This window comes from Serinus canaria, chromosome 8, assembly GCF_022539315.1.
Source record: "Serinus canaria isolate serCan28SL12 chromosome 8, serCan2020, whole genome shotgun sequence".
Lineage (NCBI taxonomy): Eukaryota > Metazoa > Chordata > Aves > Passeriformes > Fringillidae > Serinus > Serinus canaria.
In genome coordinates this window covers 18295012-18311182 of record NC_066322.1, presented here as the reverse complement: position 1 = coordinate 18311182, position 16171 = coordinate 18295012, and the positions used below count along the sequence as shown (strand labels likewise).

General features: G+C 40.8%; 1 protein-coding gene across 1 annotated transcript in view; it reads left to right on the top strand.

The window, feature by feature from the left end:
- The first annotated feature begins 4596 nt into the window (after nt 1-4596).
- PLPPR5 (phospholipid phosphatase related 5) overlaps nt 4597-16171 on the top strand; it is a 45219-nt gene continuing 33644 nt past the window's right edge. Inside the window, exon 1 of the mRNA XM_030226304.2 lies at nt 4597-4845. Coding sequence (XP_030082164.1) covers nt 4615-4845 — 231 coding nt within the window. The 5' untranslated portion in view covers nt 4597-4614. The remainder of the gene's footprint in view (nt 4846-16171) is intronic.

Sequence of the window (16171 nt, the reverse complement as noted above, 5' to 3'; positions counted from 1 at the left end):
ACTGGTCTGTAGAACCTTCAGGCATTGTTCAAATGTCTGAACTAATTTTAGTTTATGTACAAAATCAGCTGTACAAATACATACAGTGTCCTACATAGGGTAAGTCTGTGTGATTTTTCTTTTTCCCCCACTTGAACACTGCACCACGAATAGGCCAGTGCTATGTCAAATACTATGCAGTAATCTGCTATGTCAATCTTTCAAGGGATCATTAGTTACCTTGGGAGGTGGCTTTCTTTCATTATAAAAAATTACAAGAATTCTGGGTGAATGAGGTGAGGTAGCTTATGTACATATTCTGAGGCTAGTCATGTGATTTTTATTGAGCCAATCATGCCAAAGATTGCCAAGTGTAGAGTTTGTATAGCATTGCAGTTACCAAAAATGTGTCTATCAATGAAAATAAATTTGTAGCTGTGGTAGTAATTTTCTGAGTGGTAGGCTTTTTCCTAAATTTATCTTAGAAAAGATTAAACAATTATTATCTGAACTTTCAAGTATCAGTACAGACAAAATTGTGTCTGTGTTTTTTCATTATAAATAGTGGTAGATATGCTAACACAGGCTTTAATTCTGAGAATGTACAGGCCTTAGGTACCTGGTGTCCCACTGGTATCCCAAGTTTCTGTTATAACCTATGAAGAACTATACTTCTTAATTTGAATACAGAAAGCAGTTTTTAAAAGATTAATTATATTACTGATGTAAATACTGACTAGGCAACTAATGTGCCATGACTGCTGCTCATTATATCAAACTCAATCATTTCATTGCTGCCTTGTCCTCCTCCTCATTTGTTTCATCTCCATCTGCTCACTCTCTCATATTACTTGCACAGCATCATATGAGGTACCCAACCTTACTGGGGCAAAATGTTGTCTTCTATGAAAAATATGGTCCAGCTCTACGTAATACTGCAATATAAATACAATAGTAATGCTTATGCTGGTACTAATTTGACCATTTTTCTCCCTGTTTGAGTCTTGGAAAGTATAATTGCTATTTTGGAGCTAGTTTGTCGATGTGTCAGTGAAAGTTAAGAGTAGAATTGATGACATCTCTCTACAGCTCTTTAAAAGGGTGCTAGTCTAAGCTAGTCATCAAAGCTTGTGTCATTACTCTTACAAGTGGTATCATAAGAGGCTGTTATTTCTTAGGATGTATTGAATGACATTTTCAGAAGATGATTCATACTGCCCTAATATAGTAGAGCTTAGTCACCTAATGGAGCTGTCTCTGTAAACTGCATGCTAAGACCATAGGAAAAACTTAAATTTGGTGCCTAACTGGTTTGAATCATACTGCAAGTGTTCTGGGCGAGCCCCCATTTCTGATTCTGGGAGGATGCTGCTCCAGCTGCTAGGAAATTATTTTTATCTTGCATTATCATGGTCCTACAAGCATAAATTTTAGCAGTAAATGTCCTGGGTTTTAGGATTTAGATCACAGCATATCATTAAACAATTTACTTTATCAATTAAAATGTCCTTTTAGTTGTCTCTTAAAAATATTTGTAGAGATTATAGTTCATTCTGTCTTTTCCCTACTGCTGTGCCATCAACACAGATGCAATATTCCTCTCAGAAAGGGCCGGGTTAGTGTTTCAGTGTAGCAGTGTAGAGATCTAACAGTCAAAGTCATGGGGCTTCAAGCGGCTGACACTCTGATAAAGCATGAAAGAGGTAAACAGGAAAGATAAAAATAGTGGGATGATTTGATATCAGTTCTTATTTTCCTTCCTATTGAGAAGGCTTTGTTGGGTTGGCTCTGTTTCTTTACTGCCATTTGCCAGAGCAATGTTTTATAACTAGAAAATACAATAAGCAGTGGTGATGTAAGCACATGAAAGGTTAGTGAATTTCATTTGGAATTGGAAATACCTCTTTGTAATAAAGGTCTTGATTTCAAAATATTGCAACCTAATGTGTCTAAGATTTCTCTTTTTCTGCCCTCCTCTAGATTATGCCTCCTGAGCTGAAAATTCACTTAAAATTAGATAGGAAATGAAAAGAACAAGATAAAGCTATGAGGAACATCAGGGGAACTCTTGCTCTGAGATCAGTGGCACTATTCCACTTCAGTGGAAGTTAATTTCAAAACAAATCTGTCAGTTACCTGAGTTTCAGCTGACAACTTAATGTATGAATAGACTTCTGAAACAAAAAATTGTGGGTTCTGGGCTTTTCTCTGCCATTCTTCTGTCATGCATATCACTGTGGTTGCAGAATATATTTTGCTGGTTGCATTAGTCACTGGGGATTGTGTTCTTATGTTTCTATATGTTTGATTTAATATATGTTTGCATGTTCAACTGTACAGGCAATAAACATCATGTTCATTGTAATAAAAAGCTATCTCTGCTCTTACTGGATCAGCTAGCTGTGGTATATTTGTACATCTGTAAACAGAAGTTGGTTTGTGATAGCAAAATGCTATCAGTCACAAAGGACTATTTTATCAGCTGGTTTCTGGAAAAAGACTGATTTTCCTCCATGCAGATATTTGAAAGATATATGCCACCAGCATTTCTATGGGGCATGGACTCAAATAGCACTGAGAGCTGAGTCTTGTGCTCATTGCAGTCCAGCTGTTGACTTTTGTCTTTGGATCAGGCCATACATCCTAACAATGAGGGTTTCTGTATGCAATTTCTGGGATTACGATTTTTATGTGTTTGGTAATTTGTATTAGACTGTGCTAAACTAATGGGGAAAATAGAATTTGTGCTAGGCAGAATTCACCACAAGATGTCTCATGTCTCACTACAGATTTTTCACTAAGGTAGGGAGCTATCCAGCTAAGTCTGGTGCGTGCAGTGCGAATTACATGATTTAGATTCTTCTGGAGAGTGTGTTAAAAGCACATAAAAATAGACTGGATGTGGAATCCAGACATGACGAGTGTGTTCTTCAAGTGATTAAAAATAAATGCATGGAGACTCACATAACTGAATATTGAAAAAATTCTCAAGAAAGGGAGGAAAATGAACAGTTAAAGCCAAAGTACAGCACTAGAAGAATGATTACTCATTATAAAACAGGGTGATCTAATCTCATTTGTTATTTCTTACTGCCTTTACTATGTAAGATAAGTGGACTCTATGGCTGAAGTGTCTATTAAGAGTGTTTTCCGCCCTTGTAACATTTGGGATGGGATGTGTACCTTTAAGTAACTGTTTTATCTGTTGGCTCTGGGGATCCAGACTAGAGCCTACATATGCGTGATTCTGTACAAGCCTTGGGCACAGCTGTCTATTCTTATGTGTATGGCTGTATATGTATTTTTAAATAGAACTCTTTTGTGTTCCTATGCGTATGACTTCTCGCAGCACTGGTGCAGACTCTCCTCCTACTCTAGGATGTTACTTGAGTGAGGATAGATTCAAGGCCAGCTACCAATTTTCTTTATAGCTGTTAAATAAAAGCTCTAAGTGTTAGTTGTTTTCATAGCTATCCACATGCAGAAGACTGTAATTCAATTCCCAGTTTTGGAAGGACTGGGGAGTCAGGGTGGGTAGTTGCGGGACTGGAAGGAACTTCTGCTGTGGCCAGAAATGAGTCAGAGCACAAGTTGATTGTGTAAGTCAAATGTATTTCACATATCTGATCACCCAAACCAGCAGATATGCTCATGATAAATGTTGTGTATTGACAAGTCTTTTAATATAATTAAATACACCAAACTTATTGGGTTGGGGGTATGTTTAGGAATCTATTTTATGATGGACTCTTTTGTTAACATGTAACTACAATGTATCTCCAAAGCTGCTGCCATAAATGTGCCTGGCAAGTCATAGAGCAAAAATGAAGAATGATTTTCTTGTAAAATCACAGAATCACACAAAAATACATGGAGGTGTTTAAGAAAAGACCGGATGTGGGAGTTAGTGCCATGGTCTAGTGACGTGGTGGTGTTTGACCATAGGTTGGATTCAATGATCTCAGAGGTCCTTTCCAACCTAACTGATGCTGGGCTTCTGTGATTCCATGTTGAGATCTTTCCCAGCACGGCCAGTGGTGGCGATCAGTGTGACTGCCCGGGCCCGTCCGAGCTGTGGCTGTTGGCAGTGTCGGAGTCGCTTCCCGCCGGCTCCTGTGAGGGGACGGGACGGGACGGGACGGGACGGGAGGGCGTGCACAGGGCCGGGGAGCTCCCGCAGGTGCACGCCCGTCGTACAGGTGTGTATGTCGTCGCAAAGAAGGACTCGCGGTGGCCCCCGCCCCGCAGGAGGCGGGGGAGAAAGAGCAGGGGTTCCCTTTCTAATCACAGCCGCGGGGCTGTTCCTTGAGAGCCGTCCCGGGGTCGAGCAATTCCCCTCACCGTCCGGTCCGGCGCGGCCGCTGCTCCCGGGGCGGGGCGGGGCGGGGCCGGACCTCCCCTGCCACCGCCACGCTCCGCCCGCCCGCCGCACGAGCCGGTGCCCGCGCTGGAGCCGCTGGCGGAGCGGCGGGCCGGGCCCCCGCTGCCCTCCTCTGCCCGGGCCGCGCTCCCCGCCGGGCTGACCGCGCTCCCGGGCACCGCTGAGCCGCCCCCGCCCGCGGTGGATGCCGCCGGGGAGCGGGCGGAGCGCGCCGCCGGGGAGAGGGGCTGCCGCGGCCGCCGGAGCCCACGTACATGCGAGTGCCCTCTCCGCTCACCAGCATGCTTTACTTCCAGATGGTGATCATGGCAGGGACCGTGATGCTGGCTTATTACTTCGAGTACACGGACACCTTCACCGTCAACGTGCAAGGCTTCTTCTGCTACGAGGGCGCGTACCGCAAGCCCTACCCGGGCCCGGAGGACCGCAGCGCCGTGCCGCCGGTGCTCCTCTACTCGCTGACCGCAGGCGTGCCCGTGCTGGTGGTAAGCAGGGGCCGCCCGTGCCCGCACTCCGGTGACTTGTTGGGCTGGGCTGGACCGGACCGGGCCGGCGCGGGCCGCGGGTCCCGGCCGGAGTAGTGCCGCCGGCGGCGGCTGCGGGCCGGGCCCGGAGGGCGGGGACCCTCCGCGCTCCCGGGACTGCGGCCCGGCCCCGGGGCCCCGGCGGGCAGCGCTGCCGCCCCCAGCCCCTGCCCCACCGTGCCCACCGCGCCTCTCAAGTTTATTTTTAGCACCGGTTTATGTAACTGCCAGTGCCAGTATTTCCAGCCCCGTGCGACTCCTTTTGGTAAAAAATTATCTTTTCTTTTTCGAAACGCGCGTCGCTTGCGGATAGATGGGCAACCTGAGGAAAACCCTGTTTACAGCAACCACTTACTGATGTGTCATCCGGTACTAATTAGAAAATCCCTCTGTCAGTTTTGTTTTCTAAAAGTCAACTGGTACGTGCAACGAGCAGAGAGCAGTTTTACTTGATTTAGTTGTCTCCATATGTCACAATTACTGATGTGTGTGCAAACGAAACCTGTGTCTCTAATTGAACATGATTTTCCGTCAATCAGTTTTAAACAGGTGTGGCTAAAAAGTGATTTATTTAATCGATTTTCTCTGGGGATCTTTTTTCGGGAAACAGCTAAGAGAAAGCTTTTTGGAAAAGCAGTGAGATTCCTTTCAAGCTGTTGAAGGTACTCTGTGTTGTCAGATAACGAGGGCATTAGCATCATTCAGTGATCCCTCACCATACTGAGGATGAAAGACCTGGAGGGGAACATTTGACCATTGGGGATGGATTATATATAGACTTACCAGGTGCATGCACAGTTACACATACAGAAAGCCCTTGTAAAAAGTTAATTTTAATCAACTGTAAGCATTAGAATAATAAAATAATGCAATAAGAAGAGGCCTTTTAAGACAGCAGGTGTTTTTTTTTATCACAATAATTCTTTTTTCAGGAAAATGTAACAAAATAGGAGTAGAAGAAGTCTCATCAGGATAAGGCTATGGTAATCCCAGACACAATTTCTGCTTTTGAAGCATCATGAAATCTCAGATGGTATCAAATATAAAACCTTACGGTCAGGATCAGCCTTAGTATTGAGACTTGGTTCTCTTTTTAGTGTATTTTTTTCTCCCAAGGGATTCAATCTTTTCATTTGCAAAACCTGTTGTATAGCATTTTGGCTTTGTTGGGTTCTTTTGATTTGAACATCGGTTATTTGACCACTTTATTTACCTGTTTGTTCTTTTGAACCCCTAAATACTGTTGAGATCCAAAAAGGGAATTTTGCTGGGTTTTTTTCTGGTGATGTTTCTCTGATGTTGGTGTGTGATGTTTGTTTTGCTTTTAATTCTATTTCTTTTGTTTGCCTCAGAAAGTTATAAAGATTATGTCAGATATTCACGTGGAGCATCTCTTTTTCCTGTTATGTGTCAGCAAGATGGATTGGTAGTTTGCATTCATTTCCTGGGTGCTGAATGATTACGTCAGAGAAATCTCCATGACATTTTGGGTTGGCAGTCTTGTAATTAGCTTTGCTAAAAAGCTAGTAATAGAATTTAATGATACTTAACTGTGTTTCATCTCCCAGTCACCAGTCTTGTGGGAAGATGACATGCTTTGGGATTTCAGGGCATGGAAAACCACATGGTAGATGCCTGTGTTTCACTTTTAAAAAAAAGTATTTTTATTTTATTTTATTGAACAAAAAATTCAGCTCCTGGGAGTCTCATGAATTCAACAGCATTAAGTCTAATAATTAACTTTTTTAAATAGATGGATTTTTCATATTTTGCATAGCGTTTTGTTCTGATTTGCCTTGAGCAATCCTCTTGGACTTAGTCTTTACCCAGGATGGCACTTACTCAGTTGTGCAGAACATGTACATTGCCTTTGCTTGTTCTTTTCATTGAAAGGAGTGGTGAAAGTAAAATTTCTTCACCAAAACAACTTGGATGTTTTCAGTTGTAGTAGGTTTCAGAGAGTAGGTTCTCTTCTATTTCATTTGTTTCTTGTCTATGACATTTTGGACATACATGTTCTGTGTAACTTTGTAGATTAAATATAAAAATGTATCATGTAACATAGCCTAATTTTGGTCTGTAAAGTCTATGTGAAATGTGGCTAGTGAAGGAAATAGATTTCTGTGAATGCAATTTCACATATTTTTCCCCACAATGAGTACTGTCCTTGAACAGAGGATATTAAACACTCTAATTATGATTTTTTAAAATATTTTTTTTTCCTGCTTGATTGGTGTTTGGGGTTAATGCTCTTTCTGGAGTTTTGAGGTAGAGCAACAGAATCTTTACCTTGGTGTTCACAACAACTGAGGTTTTCTTGAGTGATTGAACTTGTTTAATTGGAGCAAGAGAGTGCTCCAAGACAGGTTATCTTAATGTGACTCAATTAATGGCTCCTTTGCACTGAGCTTGAATGAAGTTGCTCAAAAATCATTTAAAAAAAAGAGTTTTTCTAATGATTTTCCTTTCTGCATGCCTGCTAGTAGAAAACTAAAAAAGTAAATACTGGTAGCAGGACCTGTCTTGATGAGCATCTCATCAGCAGTGGGTCTCTGGTTGCTGTGAGCCTGCTCATCCAAAACCCCTGTGATGATGCTGCAGCAGCCCTGAGTGTCAGGCCATGGGGTTGAGCTGAGTGTCTGCTCACAGGGCAGCCACAGGCATGTGCAGAGAGCTAAATAACAACTGTGTCATCTGACAGGGATGTACTGTGAGTGCTGTGTTCATCCTGGAAATTTTCTGGTCAGTCTTTAAAACGCTGCTTTCTGCTTGTATGTTCCTACAGCCCTGGTGCAGAACTGCTGCCAGGCTTTCATTCCTGAGTCAGTCTGCTTCCTCAGCCCATCTGCCCCCATGCCATCCAGGGACAGATGCAGCTGGCTGGCAAGGCACAGGTGCTCAGGAGTGTGATCTGAGAAGTGCAGTCCCAGGGCAGAAGCAGAGGCTGCTTGCTCTACTGGAATGCTTGACTTTTTGAAGGGATTTTGGCTTTGTTTGGGGTTTTTTATGTATGGGGATTTTTTGTTTACTTGTTTTGTTTTGTTGGGTTTTGTTTGTTTGTTTTGATTTTAGTTTTTTGTTGTTGTTGAGGATTTTCTCTTTTTTTGCCTTGAGGTGGCTTTTATTAAAAATTTTTGAGTCAGGTGCTCTTGGGAAAGGGAAACTGACTGAAGGAAAGAAGTTTTGTGCTCTGTATTAAGGGCTTACTGTGTTTGTGTATCTACAGTCTTTGGTCAAGTAATTACCATGTATTTACCAAATATTTAGTCAGCTGTGACTTGGTGGACAGCTGGAATAGATGATTATTGTAGGTCTCTCCCAGCTGAACTATTCTATTCTAAACATCTCATAAGTTGTGTAGGATCTAGTAAGGAGTCAAATTGTGCTATTCACTTTGGCTGTAACAAATTTATTGTCTGCTAAGATGTGTCTGCTTAAAGCCCCTGCAGCTTCAGGGTTGCCTGGAGAAGCTGTGGCAGCTGGGGGGTTCAAGGCCAGGCTGGGTGGCTTTTGAGCAGCCTGGCCTATGGAAGGTGTCCCTGCCCATAGTGGGTGGGCTGGAATAGATGAGCTTTAAGATCCCCTCTGACCCAAGCCATTCATGGGATTCACAGGTATTGCAGCAGCTGTAGGAAACTTGTAGAGGTCCAGCAACCTTGCTGTAGGATGAGAAGAGCTGCTTTTTTTTTTTTTCCAGCTGGTTTCCTAGCTTTTACATAGGTTCCATGAAATGAAGATACATTATAATGTTGATTTTCTCTGGGTTATCTCTAGAGGGTATAGGCACCGTTTCTGATCTCCCAAATAAATTTTGAGTTCTTCCATTGGAGAATTTTGAGGGTTCAAACAGTTGCTTTTCTTTAGTCTGTTTTTAAAAAAGTGCTGAAAACAACTGCAGCTTAACATATAATAAAATATATGGTCCCTTCCAGTGTTGGAATTTTATTTGTTGAAGGTCTCCTAGGTCATACTTTTAGGCACTGGTAATGACTTGAATGAGTAGATGTGTTTGCACAAGGAGCATTAGGCACACAAGCAGTAAAATCTTTAAAAATGTGGTGGAGGTAGAAATTGCCATCAGAAGAATGGAAAAGCCCTAAGTATGGTATTCTATGAGGGAGGACTGAGACTTGGGCAGAGGTAGTGCCCCTGTGGGGTCCCTTTTTCCCCTTTGCAAATCAGATTTGGAAGAGTATTACTGGCTATGTGCTCCTATCTTTTTACTGTCCATAGTATTAATACCCTGAAATCTCTGCTATGCTGAGGAATTCTCAATACATGGTTTATTTTTTATTTTTTTCTTTTTTAAATCTTAAAGTCAAATGTGAAGGTGACAGGAAATAGGTTCTTGATTTGAGTCTATTCAAATATGTAATAAGCAAAGAACTGCTAGTTGAGGTCTCAGTGCTATTTAAGCCATTTCCCAATGTGCCAGTTCTTGCTCAGTGGGCTGGTTGCTTTTTAAAACTTGTTATGACAGATGTAGCTTGGGAAATACACGTCAGTCTCATCCTTTAGCTTCCAGTAGAGATGTTTTCTAGAACAGTGAGGCTAGTGTCTCATGTGTCTCATGTTTTCAGAATCTATAGAGTGATCAGTTCTGCATTGTTTCTTTCTGGTAGATTTTAATAATTTTGACCTCTTTAAAATATTGTGAAGTGCACTCAAGAATTCTTTTATTCCACATGCTAAAATGGATTATTTAAAATGCCAAAACTGTTTAAACAATAAATGGTATAAAGTGTGATGTATTAGACCTAAGATGTAAGCTGACTGCCATATAAAAGCCAGGAGGAGATACTGACACATTTTCATTAACATATGTAAACAGTTCTCTTATGCAAATGGTGTTTGTTTTTATTTCCAAGTAACAAATATATTATTACAGTACTTATCCATAAAGTATATACTTCTTCTTGCTTAGGTGAGTTCCTAGCATATTTGTATTTTCTCTGCAAACCAATTAAAGACTAATTAGGATAATACTTTTAATGTCATTTAGAACTGAAGTATAGCTTTTTTTTTTTTTTTTTTTTGTGTGTGTGTGTGTGTGTGTGTGTGTGTGTGGACCGGAGTAATCTTTAGATTTGGCAAATCCCAACCAAGGGATGGATGCCCAAATGAGACATTCTGCCTTGAGCTTAGCTTTAGTCAGTAACTTTGAATCCTGGCAAAAGAAAGACTGTGAAGGGAAAGATGCAATATAATTGTTCTTGTATCAATTTGCTGTACCCCAATACTTGAGAAAAAAACAAGATCATTCTGTGCAAATTGAAAAAGAGAAGCTACCTTTTAGAGTATGTGCAGTTTTCCTAAGTCTGCTTTCTTCTTCACTGTCTTGCTATCTTAATAGCTCCAGGTCTGAGTAGCTCAAGAGCAGTTGAAGAATATGCAGAGACCTGAAGGAGATGCACCATTTGATTCCAGCACATAGATCTAGGTGATGTGACTGGACACCTCCCATCTCAATCTTCCTTTCTGAACCTGCTAGTAACCTGTTTTCCTTCTGACATCTGTGATTCTGTGTGCTGTGGCATCAGGGACTAATCAAATTTTATCATGCTGAGTTCTCAAAATGCTTCTGGCAGAGAAGCTCTTAGTGAACCTGCAGTTCACTGAAACTATTCTACTAGTGTGTAACTTGGTGCTGTACATGAAAAAAGGTTTCTAGATTGTGATAGCTGGGACATCAGAATACTCAGTTGTTTGTTATAATGTGAGGAAAAGCAAAATCTAGAATTAAAGTTCTGAAAATATTTTCTGTGAATTTGCTGTGCCCCATGCCTGAGCTGTTTCTTCCTTCCTCACCTTAGTCAGAAAAAGCCGCTACTTTTACAAGTGTTCCTTCAATATTCTTTAGGCTGGTTATTTTTCTACTTGGTGGCTGGTACCAAGTCACTTTGGGTTCTATGGACACCTTGATAAGTATTGGAAAAAAACTAAAGCACAGGGCCATTCCACTTTTGTGAGACCCCACTGGAGTACTGCATCCAGCTCTGGGGCCCCAACACAAGAATAACATGGACTGCTGGAGGGAGTCCAGAGAAAGATCACAGAGGAGATCACAGCTCTCACAGGGTGAGAGCTGAGGTTCAGCTTGGAGAAGAGAAGGCTTTGGAAAGACAATAGAGCACCTTCCACTGCCTAAAGGGGGCCTACGGGAAAGTTGAAGAGGGACTTTTTATGAGGGCTCATAGTGATACAACAAGGGTTTTAAGTGAAAGGATATGCATTTAGAATAGATGTTAGGAAGAAACTCTTCACTTTGAGAGTGGTGTGACATTGAAACAGGAAAACTGTGGATTCCCCATCCCTAAAATTGTTCAAGGCCAGCTTGGATGGGGCTTTGAGCAACTTGGTTGAAGGATTGGGAACCAGATGATCTTTAAGGGTTCCTTCCAGCTGAGGCCATCCTGTGATGCTCAGAATTGAACAGACTTTTCTCCTGGTTTGCTACTTGAAGAAGTGACCTCTGTGCATCCTGAAGGAGATTAAAGTGTTTTGTCATTTCTTCCAGAAAAGAATCAAGGAAGCTTGATAAATAATGCAAGGATGAACAGTTGCCAGCAGCTGTGTCACCCTTGGGGTTTTTTTGCCCTCTATGTAGCGAGGTATTCAAGTTTTCAGTTTTATGTACAACTTACTGAAAAAGTTAGGGAATTGCCCAGCAAGGTATGCATGCAGTCTATCCTAGTGCTCTTTTTCTGGAAACAGTGAACTTTTATTATGATATTTGAATATCTTATGATGCTGTTTTTGATAAGACGGTGATAGAGCAACAGAAGATTAAAGTTTTACATCCTGATTCATATGAATTGGGTAGACTAAGCAGCCTCTGAAATCAAATGGAAATTGTTTTGAGAAACTAGTTAGCTAATCAAAGAAAATAATTCCAGGATTATTGAAATAGGTTAAATATCAAAAAGCTAAAGATTTTTAGCTTTATGTGCCTTTCTCTTGCTGGCACATTTTTCAGCTGTTAAAACTTTACAAGAATAAGGAATTGCCAGTAAACTTTGTTTACTCTGTGATCACATTGTTCTTGCAGGGCTCGTTTGGTCACTGTCATCATAGCCCTGCTTCAACCTATGTGCACAGCTGCAGCTTCTTTCCTTGATAGGTTTCTTCTTCCATTCCCAAGTGTTTGCAGGAAAGATATAAAACCTGCTGCATTTCTTTTTTTGGTTTTTTGTTTTTGTTTTTGTTTTTTTGAAATATGTAAGTGCTGGGGGCTTCAGGAAGGCACTTTTTTGGGAGGAGGAATGCCCTTGTCTGGAATGCAGGAGAAGTTTAAAGCTAAGGGACAGTTTATTTCATGGTCTTTCTTTGTGAATGGATAACTGCTTTGCAACTCTACTTAAGAATAAAAAAAATAAATCACGCTGTTAGGTCTGCAGTAACTTTGTGTACCAGATGTCAGTATTGGCCTGTTGGGACACATAGCAAGACAAATACATGATTTGATAGTCTGATGCTGGTTTTATCTCAGCATTAAACCACTAATCCAACAGAGCTATAACCTGGAGAAACAATTAAAAATTCAGAACCACTGTGTGTTTTCTGGGGAATTCTTCTTTAACTGTCTGTCTTCCTGTTGTACTGTGATGGCTTACATGAATGGTGTCTGCACAAGTTATGTTTGTACTTGCACTGGAATGTATTTCTGCTTGCTTAGTATGCATGTGATTTACAAACACTAACAATATCGAGGCCATATGCTTCATCCTTTGATGGGTTCTCTGGAAGTAAAGTGGCAAGCAGATGTGAACAAGGCAGGCAGGCTTCTGTTTGCAACAGCTGAATGCCTGCTTGTCCTACAAACGATGCACTTATGTATAAGTGAGAAATTGTTAATCCAACTAATCCTGAGCGATTAAGGAGTTTGTATCGTTGTTTATAATCTAAAATAGTAGGCTTGAAGTAATAATCAGTTTTTTAGCTAAACAATTCTTGCTCATTGTACATCATGCAGGATTGAGGAGATGGCTGTCCATATGATACATAATAAATGACAGCCAAAGTGGAATTGTAAGTAGCTTTAGCTGTGTTTTTCAGCCTTAAAAGCAGAGTGATGTTTAAAAAGCTTTATATGCTCTTGCAGCATCTCTCAGATACACTGAAGTGCACGATGGCCTAGCTTTCATCATGCATGGTTTTTTATTTAGCAGAGATGTGGTAACCTCACAGATTGCAAGTAAAAAGTCCAGCTGAAGTGGATATACCATATCTGGCACTCAAAAAGGGGTATATGAGACATTCTGCTTTAAGGAGAAATATCTATTGAAAACAAAGTCCTTTGTATTTGCACATAGTACAGTGACCGTGGTGTTGGACAGTGACTAGGAAAGCAGTTCTAGCACTTGCTATCTCTGGTGGGCGAACTGCCTTTACTAAGAGCACTTCTATTTACCTGTGGATCAGAATATATTTATTTTCAATGTAAAATGATGACAAACCTGCAATAGAAAAATGACTGTATGTATAAAGGCTTTTTAGAATCTATTAGTGTAAAAAATTTTTCAGTACTGATTCCAAACTGACTCTTAGTTCTGGATGCCCCTCCTGGGGTATAAGGCACCATAAAAACCTTCCTGGTTATACTGTATGAAAACTTGGGTTGTGAATTCCACTTGTGGTTGCCAGTGCGGGCAACTTATTGTCTATAGTTCTGTGTGAATTGTGTAAATGTATCATAAATATCCATTGCCTGATTACTGTGCATTTTAGATTTATATGAAAATTTCAATAACCATATGCACTTGTTAATGTACAGCCAATTCTAGAATAGCTATGTTTTAAAAACATTATTTTCTATTTCTGCTGTTTTTTCTTCTTGCCTCTCATCCTTGTCAGGTTAAAGAGCATGTATGAAGGCATTTGGAGTTTTTAGTTTTCTAAAAAATAATTAAGAAAAAAGCAGCTGCCAAGAACAGAAGTCAGCTTAACAGTATTCTGCTATCCAGACTTTATTTTTTTCTTTCTCTATACAGCATTTTGAAACACCTGTTGTTTTAGGTTAGTAGGTTTCATGCTGTCTCTAAAAAGGATCAGTCATACATTTTATTTTTTATTGTTCAAATTTTGAGTAATATTTTGGGTATTTCTTTGATCAATGTATAGTTTGGCTCTTTATAAATCAAGTGTTGAATATTAAAATCAGTAAGTGGAACTCAGCTTCCCAGTATAGTTATTTTGGGTAGTAATAGGGATTTCTGTGACCTGTCTGTAGCAATTTAGGTCTCAGACATGACTGAATTAATTCTGCTTAAAGATTTCCTAATCACGGTCCAGCTGAGCTGCATTAACCAATGACATGAACTTGCAGCCTGTGGGGACCATGAGGTGAAGTATTTGAGCTTGACCTGCTTTAATAATGACTTAGCCCAGGATGTGTTCATTTTTTGGGTTTTACAGAGTGCATGCACAGGCTGTCCATGACAGGGCCGTGCTGAGTAGGGGGAGCCTCACAGGGTGCATTGGCTCATGGCTGAGCCTGACCTACCAAGTGCAGGTCTGTGCAGGAGTTCAGCTCTGTGCAAAACCATGTGTGGACATGCCCAGGCTTTGGCATATAGTGATATTACTTTGGTCATACTTACATAGAGTGAGCTGGATGTCCAGAGCCTCTCCACTGCTCAGGTTCTGCTTTTCCTGTTCCTGTGAGGAGTGTCCTTGGCCCTGCTGGGTGTATCAAGGCTCTGCCATGGGGCCTGAGGCCACTGCCATCATGCATTCAAAGTGCACAGACATGAGTGGGAGCATCAGGGGAGGACTGGGGAGCTTGCATTAGGTTATGGGCCATAAGCATGTTCCATGTGAATGGTGTGGGGACATTCCAGCTGTTAGGATGAGCCCCTTTGCCAAGTGCTCACGCTTGACTGGAGTCAGCTTCAGTCAGTCACGGTCGGAGCTTGATCACAATTGGAGCATTTAGCAAAAGCAGATGAAATTTGTAGGCAGATTGACCTTGGGCCATGTGAGTGGTTTGGGGACATCTGCAGCTGGCAGAATGAATGTACAGAGCTGGGCTGTGAGCTCTGTCAGGCTTTGCCTTGGTAAAGGGATCTGACCACTCAAGCAGGATGGACACATAGCCTTAATGCCTTGCTGTCAAATGGTAGTTGTGAAATTAGGCTTCTCTGTAAAACACTAGGAGATTTGTGCACAAACAGTTATACAAGAGCTAGATTGTTAATTTGTTTTCTTGATATTGTTAATGAATTATGTTGGTATTGAGGGAGTTTAATCACATGCTTCAGTGTTGTTTGAAATCACAAGGCTTTCCTGAGGTGAAGTGCTGTGTGTGAATGAGTTTGGTGCTGATAGAATCTTTTTTCTGGAATCTTTTTCTCTTTCTGTAATTTTAATAGTCAGTACTGCAGCTTTACTCAGTATTTCTTTTGTTTCTGAATTGTGATTAGTGTGTGATTAGGAGTAGATGGAAATCATAGAGCAGAGACTATTTCTTTAAAAAACTAAGTATGTTTACATATGCAAGTGTGTATGCACAATATGTTGCCAGAAAAAGTCATGTTTACATGGTTGACTTGTATCCATAGTTTAGTTCATGTGTACTTTTAACCTTGAATACCAATGGCAAAAATGTCATGCCTCAAAGAATTTATTCATTTACACCAGAGTACTTATGTTGTTATCACTGAACGTGTGCAAGCACCTTTCAGCATGGTTTGAACTTCTCTTTGTAGTAATTTAAATTGCTCCAATAATGATTACATCCAAGACTGGCTAAAAAAAGCATGTGTTTGTACATTTACATAACAGTATGTATTTTATATAATATCCTTTATTCTCTTCGTAGATAGGACCAAAAACCAGCTATTATAAAGTCTGTCTTGAAGACAGTCAGTGACAGAGCTTCACAAGATCTAAAAATTTGAAATAGACTCATTCATCCCTAAAACACTTCTCTCACCACTTGAGCTTTTTTTCAAGATATTTGATAAAGCCAGCAGCATATTTAGTATTACAGATCTGTGCAAAGGAGATGATCCTTGTTAGGGTAAACCATTTCCACTATTTCATGAGTGGAAAGAGATACAGTCACATATTGAAGAAGAGTAGCTGGGTTTACTTCAGTCAATAGACTTTGCAATTAGTTTTGAGAATAGCATTGCATGCCTTAAAGAGCTGTTTTTATGCTCTGCTGTCTTCACAGCAAAGTATACAATCTCCCCTCTGTCTTGTAGGCATTTCCTGTACTAAGAAATTTTTTGCTGAAATTTCCCACTCTTGCTACTCCTGTTTCAGCTCATTGGCTGCTGTGCCA